Source organism: Salvelinus alpinus, chromosome 27 (genome assembly GCF_045679555.1).
Source record: "Salvelinus alpinus chromosome 27, SLU_Salpinus.1, whole genome shotgun sequence".
Classification (NCBI taxonomy): domain Eukaryota; kingdom Metazoa; phylum Chordata; class Actinopteri; order Salmoniformes; family Salmonidae; genus Salvelinus; species Salvelinus alpinus.
The window spans coordinates 40949494-40966408 of NC_092112.1; the positions used below are offsets into that span (position 1 = coordinate 40949494).

The 16915-nt window shown below is 43.4% G+C and overlaps 1 protein-coding gene across 1 annotated transcript; it reads left to right on the forward strand.

Moving 5' to 3' along the window:
- Positions 1-536: 536 nt before the first annotated feature.
- On the forward strand, positions 537-10610 carry sccpdhb (saccharopine dehydrogenase b). The gene is made up of 12 exons (XM_071370692.1): positions 537-1038; positions 4598-4710; positions 5076-5156; positions 5440-5569; positions 5970-6019; positions 6383-6513; positions 6776-6893; positions 8044-8163; positions 8577-8633; positions 8887-8998; positions 9168-9249; positions 9508-10610. The coding sequence occupies exons 1-12, from the start codon at positions 846-848 to the stop codon at positions 9602-9604; spliced, it is 1284 nt and encodes a 427-aa protein (XP_071226793.1). The 5' UTR covers positions 537-845; the 3' UTR covers positions 9605-10610.
- The last annotated feature ends 6305 nt before the right edge of the window (positions 10611-16915 follow it).

Here is a 16915-nt window from a genome sequence, read left to right on the forward strand (position 1 = left end):
ACTCTGGTGTGACGTTTTGATAACCATTTAAATCTCTCTCGGGCAAGGTGACTTTTATCAATATATTCGGCTCTGTTTACTCTATTTCGAAAATGCTCATTGGAATCAAAGTAGACATCATGCAAAACTACAAATCCCTGCAAGTTCTCTCTAGCTGACACCTTTGATTACAGGTACTGTGCCAATTTAAAACTCGCAAAAGACAATATATGGATTGAATAAAGTCGTAAATGGCTGTGGTTGAGTAATGTCAATGAATGTTGCCTCTAATTGTCACTGTAGCAGCCTGTGTTGTTTGCAATTGTGTTGCATCATGCAATCCGTGTTTATATGTTGCAATATTTTTGTTTACTTGTTTTCTCGATGGAACATACATGATATAAAGGAAACTTGGTATGAGATGTTATTTCATTGTTCACATTGGTATGAGTTGTGCAATGTTGTAGCCTACGGGGCTCCTCTCAAGATGTAATACCACCAACAGGTCACAAGATGTCCCAGTGCACCATGAAACCAAACCAGCCACCATTATTCTAGAATTGTGTATTTATACTATCAAGCGTTGGACTAGAGCGCAGTCGACTCATTATTGTTGCGCAGTTTATATGTTTTAAGGCAAAGTTCGAGTTATTTCGGATATCCTTATTATGCCTACCCATGTGGTTTTACATATCTCAGCTGTAGTATTTCAATCTCGATATTTTTTTTGCCAAACATTGCAGTAATACCGAATGCATTGGTTAACATTGTAGTCAGTTGATTGATACGAAACACTACGAGAACAAATCCTTTTGAGCGTCACGCTGCGTAAACTAGGCTACAGTAAACGGACGTTTTAGTGCGCAATGGCGACTGCAACCTCTACTAGACCTTATCATATTATCATATTCGGAGCCTCCGGTTTTACCGGGCAGTTTGTGGTGGAAGAGGTAGCCCGGAGCGCCTTCGAAGGACCAAGCGGGTCTCTGAAATGGGCCTTGGCCGGGCGCAGCAGACAGCGGCTGGAGGGAGTTTTGAACCAAGCCGCCGAGACCCTCCGTACGTGTTTGACACTAACCAGAAAAGATAAGCGAGTGCCTGCTGTCAGTAAAATTATGATTTTATGTCAAGCATGGTTTGACTAGGCTACTACTGTATAATGATTAACAGCGGCAACGGTTGCAGTTGCCTTTAAACGACAAGGCCTATACACTTGCATTTTTTTTGTAGAAGGTGCTAATAACAAAGGTTTATTCAGTTTCTCTGCAGGGGAACCATTTTTATAGCGGTTCTTCCAATAAACCTTTGTATAACAATTTGTACGGTTCTTCATTGCACTGATAGAACCAGAGGGTTCTTCATTACACTGTAAAACATAATAATCCCGGCTTCTGGTTGCAGTGAAAATATGGTAAACCTTTATGGAAAAGAATTGCAGTCAGAGTGCTGTATAACTGCAGTACACGCAAATACTGCGTCCAAAATACACCGTTTTTTTTACAGCAGTAATTTTGCAGTGTAACCGCAGTTAGAGCGGAGTATAACAGCAGCTGTACAGGGCAGTTATTCTGCAATGACTGCGTCCAAAATACAACAGTGGACTGCAGTTACTGCACTTTTACTGCAGTTTCAAAACGGAATTATTTTTTTGTAAGGGAATATACAAAAATATACTTAATTGTTAGAGCTGGATTAAGGTGATGTTTCTGTAAGGGACAGTATGCTGCTGTATTCTGATAACTCCGAGTCACCCTCACTTGGGATTTGAACTCACAACCTCTAGTTTGCCAGCGTCAGTAGTGTGCAACTGCAGCCTGCTATTCGGGGCGTTTCTGCATGTAGGCATTCACGCTACTTCCTCAAGCATCCCATTGGTCATGTATCACATCCGGACGTGATTGGGAGTCCCATAGGGCGGCGCGTCATCCGGGTTTGTCCGGAGTAGGCCGTTATTGTAAATAAGAATTTGTTCTTAACTGACTTGCCTAGTTAAATAAAGGTTTGATTAATTTATATATATATATATATATTAATCTCACAAGGAGCCCTGGGTTTATTTTTGTTTTGACCCTGTAGGGTAACCCAATTGGGTTCTTTTATTTATTTTATTTTATTTTACCGTTATTTTACCAGGTAAGTTGACTGAGAACACGTTCTCATTTGCAGCAACAACCTGGGGAATAGTTACAGGGGAGAGGAGGGGGATGAATGAGCCAATTGTAAACTGGGGATTATTAGGTGACCATGATTGTTTGAGGGCCAGATTGGGAATTTAGCCAGGACACCGGGGTTAACACCCCTACTCTTACGATAAGTGCCATGGGATCTTTAATGACCTCAGAGAGTCAGGACACCCGTTTAACGTCCCATCCGAAAGACGGCACCCTACACAGGGCAGTGTCCCCAATCACTGCCCTGGGGCATTGGGATATTATTTTTAGACCAGAGGAAAGAGTGCCTCCTACTGGCCCTCCAACACCACTTCCAGCAGCATCTGGTCTCCCATCCAGGGACTGACCAGGACCAACCCTGCTTAGCTTCAGAAGCAAGCCAGCAGTGGTATGCAGGGTGGTATGCTGCTGGCACAATGTAGAACCCTCTCATGAAGAACCCTCTTGTTGCAGGATTCTGTCATCTGTCCCTATGGGGGAACCTTTTTGGGTGCCACATAGAACCCTTTGATTTGTCCCTGTAGGGGAACCCTTTTGAGTTCCACTTAGAACCCTCTCATGAAGAACCCTCTGGTTCCAGGTAAAACCAATGACAGGTCTACAGTTATACTTATAGGATACTTCAGATGCGTTTATGGCACACACTGTTAGGTACTCGCCTGTTGGTGAGTACTGGTCAGTACCATTAAGGATACATGTGTGCAAATCTAGTATAATGGTACATTTTTCTATTCAATATAAGGCACAATCATTACTGCCCTCTGAAATGTAGGTGGGGGCAGTGCTGGTGGGGGCTCATTAGCATATCTGGGGGCATGATCTAAAATATGTTGTATTTGTGCCAACTGTTAGTGGAAGTGTTGTACCAGTTTAAGTGGTTTTATTGTTATGTTGATGAAGGTTGAGCACCTCATTTGTCCACTCCAGTTCTACAATCTTTGTAAGAGCTTATGACAATCAAGAGCTGCACTGTTAAGAGGTTACTGTGCATTTACCAGTAACTTAATGGTAGTTGGCCACCAGGAATTTCATTTTTTTCCCTTCTATAATTTACTCTCCGCTTGCTGCAAGTAGTTATTGTAAAATACAGTAACTTACTGTGACTGATCTCTGTCGCACTCACTGACCAGATGGTGTGGCACGACGGTCAGTTGGCTGTCAACCATGAGGTTGAGGCTGAGATCCAAGTGTGCTAACCACAAAGAATGCTTAGTAGTTGTCAACTAATGTTAAGCTTGTAATCAGTATAGTTCAGTGAAAGTACAGTAAGTTACTGGCATTTAGTTGCAAGTAAGTTACTGGGTATTAAGTTACGGTGAATTTCACACTAACTTACTGACAGCTAGGTAACGCAAACTTCCAGGCAGCTAACTGCCATTAAGTTACTGTGAAATACACAGCAGTGTTTCCCCTATATTCATTCAAATTGTTGCCACCGCTGCAAAAAATATGAAGTTATTTTAGACATTTCTGTCGAGATGCGCTTTTAAATGGATAGTCATTGGCTCCATGACTGGAAGTCTATGGGAACAGCTAGCATATCATTGCGCTAACACTAGTAACAATGCACACCCACCCCCCTGCTAACCTTGCCACCACTGCTGAAAAAAATCCTAGGGGAAACACTGCACAGTAACCTCTTAACAGTGCAGCTCTTCATTGTCACAATGATTGCAGAACTGTCAGTGTTACAGTAAAATAGGTGCTCAACCTTTAACCACATAACCACCAACCACTTAAACTGGTACAACACTTGGCACAAATACACAAAATTCAGTAACTTGTTGTTTTACAGTACTTTCACTGCAACCAGTAGCCTCTAGTGTACTGTAAAATTACAGGAACTTTTTAACAATCTAGCATTTCATGGCATAAAGCAAAACATGGAGGAGAGGGAAAGAACAGGATGGTTCTTCACAGCCATCACAGCAGTAAAGAACCCTACATGAGCAGTAAAGAACCCTACCTGAAAAATGGTTACACATCACCCTCACCGCTAACAAAGAACCCCTCAAGAACCTTTTTTCTTGTTGTTGTTGTTGTATACGCACGCAGTGTCCGTTGTCCTCTACGGGTGAACAATAACACTGCTGAACTTAACCGGTAAACAGGTGTCTTAATATTTCACTGGGTACACAGGGATACTGCTGTTTAATCTTAGTTGATATTGATCCCACTGGCTTGTGACTTGCTTAATAACGGTCACCCATGCAAATTGGTCTAATAATGCAAATCTTTCCAAACAATGTGATCAGTGATTCAGAGGGGTTGGGTTAAATGCGGAAGACACATTTCAGTTGAGTACATTCAGTTGTACAACGGACTAGGTATTCCCCTTTCCCTTTTCTAAATGCCTATTTCAATATTGTATTAAGCTATGATTTACTGTAAATGTGTGACTTTTAACTAATGCATGCGTTCAGTGCAACTTTGCTCTCTGTTTCCAGGTCAGCCGGAGTTAAGGACTCAAGTTGAAATCATTGTGGCTGATGTTTCCGAAGCAGATTCATTGGCCATCATGTGCCAACAAGGACTGGTTGTTCTCAACTGTGTGGGGCCAGTAAGTCTACAGTAATAATGAGTGTTCTTGTTCTTGATACCTGGGATGAGGGCTGGCCTTTTGGGGTGTCATTGGTCCAGACTCCCAAGTTACTCTTGTCCCCAATGATAATTGGAAAGCTTGTTAGGAGTATGCTGCCTGTGTAGCTGTGGCCACGGTACTGCTGTACAGTACAGTCGACTCAGCTTTATCAGTGCGTATGGAACGTAATAACATGTGGTCAATTGCAAAGGTATGGCAATTTGATAGGGAGATGATACTTTTGATAAAGGGTTGATGACACGCATTCACACACACACACACACACACACCTATACCTCCATTAACACCCAAATCATATTGAGTCCTTTTTCTTGTCTCCCTAGTACAGGTTCTATGGCGAGCCCGTGGTTAAGGCCTGCATAGAGAATGGAGCCCACTGCATAGACATCTGTGGAGAACCTCAGGTAGTGTGCTCTGTCATTACACAACACCATCATATTAAATGTCCGTCTTTATGGCTCAATTCAGTGCCTTCACTAGCCTCTACCGCCAACCTAGTTTTATTACTGGCTATTACTGTCTTTACAGAGACAACGATGGTAGGATGCATTTGGATTTTAGGAGCTTTATGCTCATATCATCCTTATTGCCAACATAGTCTGGTCGAAAGCAGTGCATGCCTTTTGGGATGCACCCCATGTCTCTCTGCTAGGTGTTTTTACGGTGGTCTTGTATTGTGGTCCGTAGTTCCTGGAGAGGATGCAACTGGAGTACCACAGCAGAGCGATGGACAGTGGAGTGTATGTGATTGGCAGCTGTGGCTTTGACTCCATACCAGCTGACATGGGTATCCTGTACACAAAGAACCAGTTTAAAGGTAGAGAGCTACACTGTTAATTGGGTTTGTGAATGTTTTTTTAAATATGTTTTATTATAGAGAACAGCACTTGTTTGTGTCCCTGGGTTTGTGATGGCAGCCATCTGTGAAGAAGATACAGTTCTCATACTTATTTTTGCCCTTGACATTGTATCTGCAGGCTCTTTCTGCTTTACTGGTGTTTTTCCTGTTATCAATGATGAATTACGGAACCAATTTGGCAAAGAAGATGTTTGTGTTTTTAGCTGAATTCCAAACGCGATGATACAGCTACAGTACACAATTAACTCACTGCATTAATACCCTTGTTGCTTTTCCAATGAGGTTTCTATCTGTGTGCTTGTCCAGTCTGTCCTTGAGTAAAGGATATATAATAACACTGTGTCATATCTGTTAACAGGGACACTGACAGCTGTGGAGAGCTTCCTGACTATACACACTGGTCCTGAGGTAGACAGCTCTATCACTTCCGGTTTTCTACATGCATTATGGGAAATGTAGTCATACAAGTGATCTAATGTTGATGATTCCAAGGTCCACACCATTATTTTGTTTAGATCCAGCTATATGCTTTAATCCTGAATGAATAGGAACTATAGGCACCATCTAATTTCATAATTTCGTTAGACACAACAAATGGCATGGGACGTGGACTAGTAAACCACTTTTGAGGTCTGAAAATGTCAACAAACAATTTGTTTGTTGTCATAGGGAATTCTGATCGACTTTAATTTTGTAGTGAACCATTCCTTTAATAGTTTGTTTGTTGTGATGGTGACTTGGCTTAAGCTTTGGGATATTCCTTCCCTGTAGGGAGGCTGTGCCCACGACGGCACATGGCAGTCCGCCATCTACGGCTTTGCAGACAGCGGCTCCCTGCGGAAGCTGAGGAAGAAATTTGGCCACCAACCTCTCCCAGTTGTAGGTGCAAAGGTCAAGAAGAGGTATTGGCAGATGTCTAATGTACAGACAGTCTGTGTTCACTCCATTTCCATTCAAAGTCATTGCATTTGATTGGTATGGCACAGTTGGTGCTTGGCAATGCTGAAGTGGATTTAGAGGACTTGTCTATCAATATAGATGAAATGAGTTGATGGCGTCTGTCTGTGCTGAATTCTGTGGGTTGCTGATGGTGAAAATTTGAGTGTATTTGGAAGTAAACTGACTTGTATGTGTGTGTGTGGTATGTGTTTGTGTATTCCTCAGGGGTAGCCTGTTCTTCAGTAAGGAGATTGACCAGTATGCCATACCCTTCATGGGCTCAGACCCATCAGTAGTCAGGAGATCCCAGCGCTTCCTGTATGAGGGCCATCAGGAGTTACCAGTAAGATCTAACACAACCCCCCACCTCTATTTCCTGACTGGCTGCCTGCGTTCAGTCACTCAACGATGCTACATTGTGGTCCTGCTGATGCGTAGAGGTTTGGCATGGCAAGAGAACGATCAGTTGGCTAAAGCAGAAACAGACTGGTATCCAGGCTACCCCTCCTTTCCCCAGTATTTTATCCATCACGGCTAGCCTAAACAACCTGCTCAATACCGAGACCGCTGTCAAACCCCATCTACTGCCACGTACAATACCCAGAGGGGTACATGGTCGTCTGTAGCTCAGTTGGTAGAGCATGGCACTTGCAGCGCCTCAATAGTAGGTTCGATTCCTGGGACACCCGTATGTGTTTTGTATGCACGTATGACGGTAAGTCACTTTGGATAAAAGCGTCCGCAAAATGACGTTATTATTCTGTCATTTTCCATAGTCTACCTCAGTATCTACGTGTCTCTCCCCTTCCTTGCTTTCACAACCCCTAATTAGGTCAAGCAACTCTGGCTGTCAAAATTGTATTCCATTTACGAGCTTCCTATGAAACTATATAATGAAGCCTCATTTACTCACAAACATCCAATGTGGAGAGAAATGGATTGTAAATAACCCCTGTTTTTCTTCCTTGTGGAGAGATATATATTGTAAAGAACCCCTGTTTTTCTTCATGTGGAGAGAGAGAGATTGTAAAGAACCCCTGTCTTTCTTCATGTGGAGAGATATATATTGTAAAGAACCCCTGTTTTTCTTCATGTGGAGAGATATATATTGTAAAGAACCCCTGTTTTTCTTCATGTGGAGAGAGAGAGATTGTAAAGAACCCCTGTCTTTCTTCATATGGAGAGAGATAAATGATAATGAGTCATACAGCAGCTCCAAGTGATTCATCATCTTGCTCTCCTCAGTATCTCTGTGGGGTGTCTCAACACTGCTCCTGGCCAATATAGTGCACTAGGGATTATAGTGCCTGTGATGTGCCCTTTCTCTAGCCTTTCCATGGCATGGGGGAGTACTATTTAGAAGTAGGGGACATCAGTAGCTTACAGGAGCATGCAGGAGTTAAAAGTTATTTATCGAGTTCCCTTCTCTTTCTACTTCTCTCCTTCTTTCTCTCTCCCCTTCTTTCTTTCCCCGTCCCTCTCTCCCTCTTCAGGTCCAGTACTCTGCGTATGTAGGGGTCGGTGGCGTCTGGTCATTGATAAAGATGTTCTGTGGTGGCCTGCTCTTCTGGTTCCTAGGGAAGTTCGGCCTGGGAAGGAAGCTCCTCATTACGGTGTGTGTCCAAAATGCCACCCTATTGTCTATATAGTTCACTACTTTTGACCAGAGCCCAAGACCATATTCCCCATATCGTGCACTACTTTTGACCCGGGCCCATACAGTGTATTTCTCCACATTTAGATGTCTGTGGAAATTATATTAACCAAGTAGTTTGGTTACCAATCTTGTGAAAATAGTCAGTCACAGTTGGTTGGCTTAATTAAGGGTAGAAAAGACACAAACGAATGGTCTCCTCTTCTTTTAACTGTGAGCCTCTTGTTCAGTTAACCTGCATGACTGTCAGATCTGTGTGAATATAACATACAGTTACTGTACAGCGATAACAAGAAGAAATGACCTGTGTTGGAGATGGGAGGTAATCAGCTCATTTTTCATTTTCATTTTCATTTTGTTTCTGCTCCTTAGTTTCCAGAGTTCTTCTCCTTTGGCGTGTTCACCAAGGCTGGACCCAGCAGGAAGCAGGTACTGTAGTGGACTCAGGCCCGATGGAAACAGTACATGAATGGCCCAGTCATAGCCATGTGTCTAGTGAGAAGAACCTCCATAAACGTTTCATGCTTCAGTCAAGTTTTGGATGCAGGCATTGTAGAATGTTGATAACATCACTATATATGTATAAAAACAAAATTAAAAGCACTGTATTTATTTGATCAGTTCATGGAAGTGGAGGTTAGCGTTCATAACTTGAAGCGCTAAGACTCCTCTCCTCTCCCAGATGGAAGGAACATCTTTCAGTCTGACGTTTTTCGGGGAGGGTTATGCTGAGGGGCTGGACCCGTCTCAGGGAAGACCCAATGCTAGGATCTGTACCCAGATACACGGAGCAGGTAATACATTATCTCTGATTCTAGCCTTGTTTTTGGTTTAGTTGTGATGCAGGTCAGGGTCATGTCTATTCATGCTCTGTCCAATGTCCACGCAGTGCTTATTATTTTCTTCGTCTCGATTATCATTGGTCTACTATAATAAACTATGTTGACTTTCATTGGTCCACAGAGCCTGGCTATGTAGCCACACCTGTTGCTATGGTACAGGCAGCTATCACTCTGCTGAATGAACCACAATTCCTTCCTATAAAGTGAGTCGGGTGCCTCTGTCTCTCGCTCTCGCTCTTTCGCTCTTTCTCTCTCGCTATTTCGCTCTCTCTCTCTCTCGCTCTTTCGCTCTCTCTCTCTCGCTCTCTCTCTTGTGAATATTTTATAGTTCTACAAGGAATGAAGTCCTACACACTGGTACATCAAATATGCAGCTACTATTACAATGTAACAGTACATATATATATTGTAATATATGCATGTACAGGACCTAGAAGTTAACACTATGTTGTGATTGACAGGGGAGGAGTGTACAGTCCAGGAGCTGCATTTGCCAGGACAACTCTCATTGACCGCCTCAACAGACATGGCCTGGTGTTCTCGGTGAAGAGATTCTGACGAGAGGGTCTGAGAAAAAGGACTCCTGTCTGTGCCCAATCCCAAATCCAACCCCTAGGACATGTTTGGCTGCTAAATTCTGGTGCATTTCGTGCATCTGGGTGGCGGTGGTATTTCTATTATATCTGAGAGGTTTTGATTTGGACTGTTTTTTGTTAGCAATATAGAAATTGGTAATATCTTCACTTTGCCCTCTGGTGGGCTAGGTAGTATATTCACCATATTGCTTATACCCATCCAATCCTTTCAGATCTACATGAAGTGCCATGGCATACAGGTGAATAGGGTGTTGAGCGATACTCTAACCCCCTGTCACCCCCTACCCTAATCCCACCAGCTCTGTGTATCGATTGCTTAACCCAATGACTGCTGTGGTCTATGTTAGAGGAAATACTGGATGTCAATATTAGGCCAAATGGACAAACCTCATCCCCTTAAAGCTGTATCTGTCTCCCCTTAAAGCCGTACATGATCAGCCTTTTTATCAGGCTAAGGATACAGGCATTCAGACAGCCGGCCACATTGTTACCGTTCTAGTCTGAAGTCTGTGTCTCTCTCGTGGCCCGTTTGAACTGTCCTTTTATGGCTTCAGAATTTTGGTCATGCAGAGGTGTCACTCGGTGGGTTTCAAATCAATTGTCCGTAATACAAGTGACTTATTAGTATTGTTAATGTGTATGTGAGTGTCCTTGACCCAGACTACAGCTCTCCACAATAGGATGTAGTGGAGGACTAGTTTAAGGGCTGTTGTGTGTTCTTATAGCCAAGAAAGGACTGGCCTATAGGTCTTTATTCTGTGTTTTAACTCACATTTTAACACACATATTTTGCCACAGTGTGTGTGTGTGCGTGCGTGTGCTTGCCACATGGCTTTTAATCAGACTAGTCCAAGGGCATTATAAGACAGACTTTGGGTGTTTCAGATATTTCCGAATAATACCAGTGTTTTATAAACGTGGTGATATTCTGTTTTTGTGTTATATAACAAATAAACAAGCAAGCAATACATACTGCTCTGTACAAGTATAAACACACACATATGGTAACCTGAAAATGTAACAACAAATATCGCCTCAGACTGCGCAACCTAAATAATGTTTATAAGCTAAAGAAAATGGTTTCAAATGCGGTCTACCAATGCCCATCAGCACATTCAGGACCCAACCTCCCCACTAGGTGGCGGTGTTTCTCTAATTACACATTCACTTCCCAAAAATGTACATGCCACTAACTAGATGAGCTGTCAGTTAAGGTAATTCGCCTGTGAGAGGAGACATGGGATGGTACAATGTTTAACCGTAATTAAAAGTCCATGTATACACTTTTAGCCAGAATGGATGAGGAAGCAGGGGGATGGCGAGGTAACAGATGTGGGTACGTGAATGAGGAGGGTCAAGGTTGGAAGGACCTGGGAGGCATTGTCTGTAGACTGTGACTCAACCTCCTTTCTCTTCCCTCCTTAGCCTCCCTTCTCTCCTTAGCCTCCAATCCCTCTTCAGCTCTGTCTCTCCCCTTCCTCCACCACTGTCGCAACAACTCTGTTAGCAGAGCATTACAGAGAGAGAGAAAAGGAGAGAGAGAGACAGAGAGAGAGCAGTGTCCTAGTTCTACTGTAGTTGTACAGAGGGAAATAGACAGGTTTGTTCAATCATAAAACTGTGGGAGAGTAATTGTTAAGTAACGTGGTTAAGTACAGGGTGTATAGCATAGCTATACGTGTAGCTGAGAAAACGAACAAGGAAAGGGAGAAAGAGAGCAAGACAGGAGAATGCAGTGGTTTGTTTCCCTATGCACATAGGCTACAGGAGCCCCATCCCTCTTCCCTGCGCTCCTCTTCCCTGCCCTCCTCTCCCGCCATCGTGGGTGTGCTGTTATTCATGCCATCTCCCTCACCTTGACCAGCTCATCCCTTCTATCTGCCTCTACTTTCCCCTCATCTCTTCATCCCCTCTTCTATCTCCCTCTACTTTCCCCTCATCTCTTCATCCCTTCTATCTCACTCTCCTTCCCCTCATCTCTTCATCCCCCTCTTCGATCTCTCCTTTCTACTCCACACTCCTCTCCTGCTGTCTTGTCTCCTCTTTACTTCTCCTTTGCTCTCTCCCACTCCCACTCTCTCCATCTCCACTCTTATCCTCCCCTCTTCTGACTGATGCCTTCCTCAGTCCAGCAAACAGCCTCCACCCTACCAGTTAGGCATGATGTTTAGAGTGGGCTGCAGAGCAAAACACCTATCGGGCGCTTCCAGCCCCGCATTCACTCTCTCTATTTAATTCTCTCTCTCTCCCTTTCTCTCTTGTCTTTTCTGTTCTTCCTTTCTTTCTCCTCTGACTTTGTTTACCTTATCTCTCTTCCCCCCATCTATTTCTTTCTTTCATCCTCTTGCTGTCTCTCTCTGTTCTCTCTCTCAGTGGTGACCCGTCATTCAGGGCAGGTGGGGCCTGTTTTGCATGTTATTTTGGCATTAATACATGTCACATATCAGTTAGAAAACGATGTAAAAAATAAATGATTGAGTTAATAAAGATGCATACGAACGGGGTCTCCTTTTTGCTTTCTTGAGTACGGCAGCTCCAAAATGCCTGTGTTTCAGTATAGCTCAGTGCTTTCTGTGGTTGAGGGGCAGCCAGTGGAAAATACGGAGCATAGGGGTTGGTCATCTTCTCTAGTTGCGCCATGATTGGCTCAGTGTTCTGTCCCTGTCAGGTTGTGCGCTACTGGTAAGAAGTCAGTTGCAGGAGAGCGGAGAGTTGTGATCAGGCGCACACTTTAATTGGCAGAAGTAACAACAGACGGACACAACTGCGTCAAAAACCTCCAGCCAAATGCAAAAGTGCAAAGCGCGACAACAGTCACAATAATGCATAAATTAAACAACTAAACACACTCGGGTACAACACGGTACCCGGGGAAAAACCAGCCTGGCGCGTAACATGTAACAAAACAATTCCACTCAAAGACATGCGGGAAACAGAGGGAATATATATATGTCGTGTGATTAGGGAATGTAAACCAGGTGTGCGGGGAAACAAGACAAAACAAATGGAACAATGACAAGTGGAGCGGCGATGGCTAGAAGACCGGTGACTTCGAACGCCGCCCGAACAAGGAGAGGAGCCGACTTCGGCGGAAGTCGTGACAGTCACTCATGGGGACACTACATCACCGCAAAATCTACAGGGAAAGCTAGAAAGCTCAAGCCACCTTGGGTGCTGCCATAGATTTACATTAGAAGTGCACATCCAAGAAGGCTCAAGGTCATTGGCCACAGATAAAATGACGTTAAATCACGTTATATCTACCGTAGCTTTGATTGGACTCAACATCATACTTTCAAAATCTTAGCTAGCAAACTAGACACGCAGTCATCATTAATCATGTCGACAATCTACTGGCAAATCCTTTTCATATGAAGAGAAATTATAGATAAAACGTATTGTTGCTCATCAGCCATTGGACATAAACATTACAAAACAAGTTGGAAATCGCAGATTCAACAATGAGTGTTTTGGAAGGAATCAGTGGCTAACTGCAAGTGTTGCAAAGCAATCAATATTTCGCTTCCCCTGTATGCTATGCAGCGTTCAAAACAACTGGAAATTCAGAACTGGAAAATCTCAGAGTTCAAGACAGCTGGGACTAAGGGAAAAAACGAGCTCCAACTGGAAAAATACGTTTTTAACAGTCATCCAAGTCGGGAACTCAGGCCTTTTTCTAGAACTCCGACCTGAAGATCACTGACGTCATGATTCAACCTTGTTTTTTTCCAAGTTCCCAGTTGTCTTGAAAGCACCATAAATCCATAGAATGCCAGACTTTGATGACAAAGTTTTATGACAAAATTTTCCCACAAGAAGGACCGCCTCGGCCTTCTGAGTGGTGCAGTCGTCGAATGCACTGCATCGCAGTTGCTAGCTGTGCCACTAGAGATCCTGGTTTGAGTCCAGGATCTATCGCAGCCGGCCGTGACCGGGAGACCCATGGGGCGGCGCACAATTGCCCAGCGTCGTCCGGGTTAGGGGAGGGTTTGGCCGGCAGGGATGTCCTTGTCCCATCGCTCTCTAGCGAGTCCTGTGGCGGGCCTGGCGCATGCACGCAGACACAGTCGCCAGGTGTACGGTGTTTCCTCCGACACATTGGTGTGGCTGGCTTCTGGGTTAAGCGGGCATTGTGTCAAGAAGTAGTGCGGCTTGGTTGGGCCGTGTTTCGGAGGACGCATGGCTCTCAACCTTCACTGTCCGTACGGGAGTTGCAGCGATGAGACAAGACTGTAACTACCAATTGGATAGCACGAAATTGGGGAGAAAAAGGCGTTAAAGTAAAAAAATCTCATACAAGAAGGACCGCCTCGCCACCTTCTTGTTCGAGTGAGCACAGCACAATGGTGAGTCCAAAAATGTCTTCTATGCTGCTGCATAAATTATGTAATATGACAGGGAGATATGTATACTGTAGCTAAGAAAGTAGTACTAAGTGTATGTTGTGTAGTAAGCTGTTAGTAGCGCATGTGCCTCACCCTAATAATTTGGTCCCTTTCACCCATATAACTTTGCCTTCTGTTCTGACTTGGTGGTGCACATAGCCTGTTTTAGAGAAATGTCATCATCGAATATTGGAAGAGCTTTCATTGTCTGCTTATATGCCCTCATATTTATCCTACGGTTCTGACTTGGTGTACAGGGAGAATACTGTAAGAACAGCCAATGTTCTTAATTCTGTCGCTGTCAACACCATAGTGCCCTCAAAGCTCATCAATAAGCTAAGGACCCTGGGACTAAACATCTCCCTCTGCAACTGGATCCTGGACTTCCTGACGGGCCGCCGCCAGGTGGTAAGGGTAGGTAACAACACATCCGCCACGCTGATCCTCAACACAGGGGCCCCTCAGTGGTGTGTGCTCAGTCCCCTCCTGTATTCCCTGTTCACTCATGACTGCACGGCCAGGCATGACTCCAACACCATCATTAAATTTGCTGATGACACAACAGTGGTAGGCCTGATCACCGACAACAACAAGACAGCATATATGGAGGAGGTCAGAGACCTGGCCGTGTGGTGCTAGGACAACAACCTCTCCCTCAACGTGATCAAGACAAAGGAGATGATTGTGGACTACAGGAAAAAGAGGACCGAGCACGCCCCCATTCTCATCGACGGGGCTGCAGTGGAGCAGGTTGAGTTCCTTGGTGTCCATATCACCAACAAACTAACATGGTCCAAGCACACCAAGACAGTCGTGAAGAGGGCATGACAAAACCTGTTCCCCCTTAGGAGACTGAAAAGATTTGTCATGGGTCCTCAGATCCTCAAAAGGTTCTACAGCTACACCATCGAGAGCATCCTGACTGGTTGCATCACTGCCTGGTATGGCAACTGCTCGGCCTCCGACTTCAAGGAACTACAGAAGGTAGTGTGAACCACCCAGTACATCACTGGGGCCAAGCTGGAGGAAGGCCCTAAAAATTGCCAAAGACTCCAGCCACCCTAGTCATAGACTGTTCTCTCTGCTACCGCACGGCAAGCAGTACTGGAGCGCCAAGTCTAGGTCCAAGAGTTTTCTAAACAGGTTCTACCCCCAAGCGATAAGACTCCTGAACACCTAATCAAATGGCTACCCAGACTATTTGCATTGTCCCCCCTCCCCCTCTTTTACACCACTGCTACTCTCTGTTATCATCTAGATTTTCCCATGATGTCAAGCAAAGAGGCACTGAGTTGAAGGTAGGCCTTGAAATACATCCACAGGTACACCTTAAATGGACACATATGATGTCAATTAGCCTATCAGACGCTTCTAAAGCCATGACATCATTTTCTGGAATTTTCCAAGCTGTTTAAAGGCACAGTCAACTTAGTGTATGTAAACTTCTGGCCCACTGGAATTGTGATACAGTGAATTATAAGTGAAATAATCCGTCTGTAAACAATTGTTGGAAAAATTAAGTGTGTCATGCACAAAGTAGATGTCCTAACTGACTTGCCAAAACTATAGTTTGTTAACAAGAAATTTGTGGAGTGGTTGAAAAACGAGTTTTAAGGACTCCGACCTAAGTGTATGTTAACTTCCGACTTCAACTGTACCTCTCCATGGTTGCAGAATCTTATCTATTTTTGCTAACTTTCTATTGAAATGAATTGTTGTAAGATCATTTATTTTTTTGAATGTGAATAGCAAGTATGTCTGCTTCACCATCCACCCATTTTATTGGTAAACTACAAGGTAGTGTTAACACTATTTTTTAACGATCCAATACGTAATATGGTACACTTGTCATAATTAGGTTTTAATCCAGAGAGGCTAGGAAAGTGATCAAGATCTTCAATAAGACTGTGCAGGGATCCAGATTGTGGATTTAAGAAAAAACTAGAGTCATCGGCATGCATTGACACTTTTGTTTTTATCCCCAGGATTTCTAACCCCTTGATGTTCTTGTTGGATCCAATTTTAATAGCTAGCATTTCAATGGCCGTAATGAATAGATATGGAGACAACGGACAGCCTTATTTTACTCCTCTTGTCATGACGTTGGCCTGTTGGGGGAGGTTTATGACCCCCATGAATACCTTCCATCCCGTTTCTCTCTGTCTACTCTATAGAGTTGACTCTTGAAAAGCCCTTTGTTAATTAACATAGAGAGTCTGGGAACATCAAAATGTGGGGGAAAGGAACCATATTTCGGTAATCCAACCAGCTGAAAATATGCGTTGGTACTTAGAGAATATGATTTCAGATCAGTTGGCGTCTGAGACATTATTACTGATGATAGGACGACATAAATTGTATCTTGGAAAGTCTACACATTCTACACATTAAAACCTGTCTGATCAGGATGAACAATATCTGGTAAAACCTTTTTTTTTCTATGTGCTATGCATTTTGCCAGGATTTTCACATCACAACATTGAAGTGTAAGAGGCCTCCAGTTTTTTAAATGTACTGGATCTTTATACTGTTTTAGTAGTAATGAAATCAGACCTTCTTGTTGAGTACCTGAAAGTCTACCATTTGTATAGGAGTAATTAAAACATGCTAATAATGGATCTTTGAGTACATCAAAAAAGGTCTGATATACCTCTACTGGTATACCGTCAAGCCCTGGTGTTTTTCCAGACTGAAAATATTTTATTGTCTCAAAAGGTTCCTCTTCTGTAATTTAACCTTCACACAGGTCTTTATGTAAATGTGTTAATTTTACATTATTATTATTATAATTATTAGGAAAGACATCCTTACAGTTAACATCATTCAGTGAAAATGGAGGAGACTGAAAAGAAAACATATGCTTAAAATATGTTGCTTCTTCTTTCAAT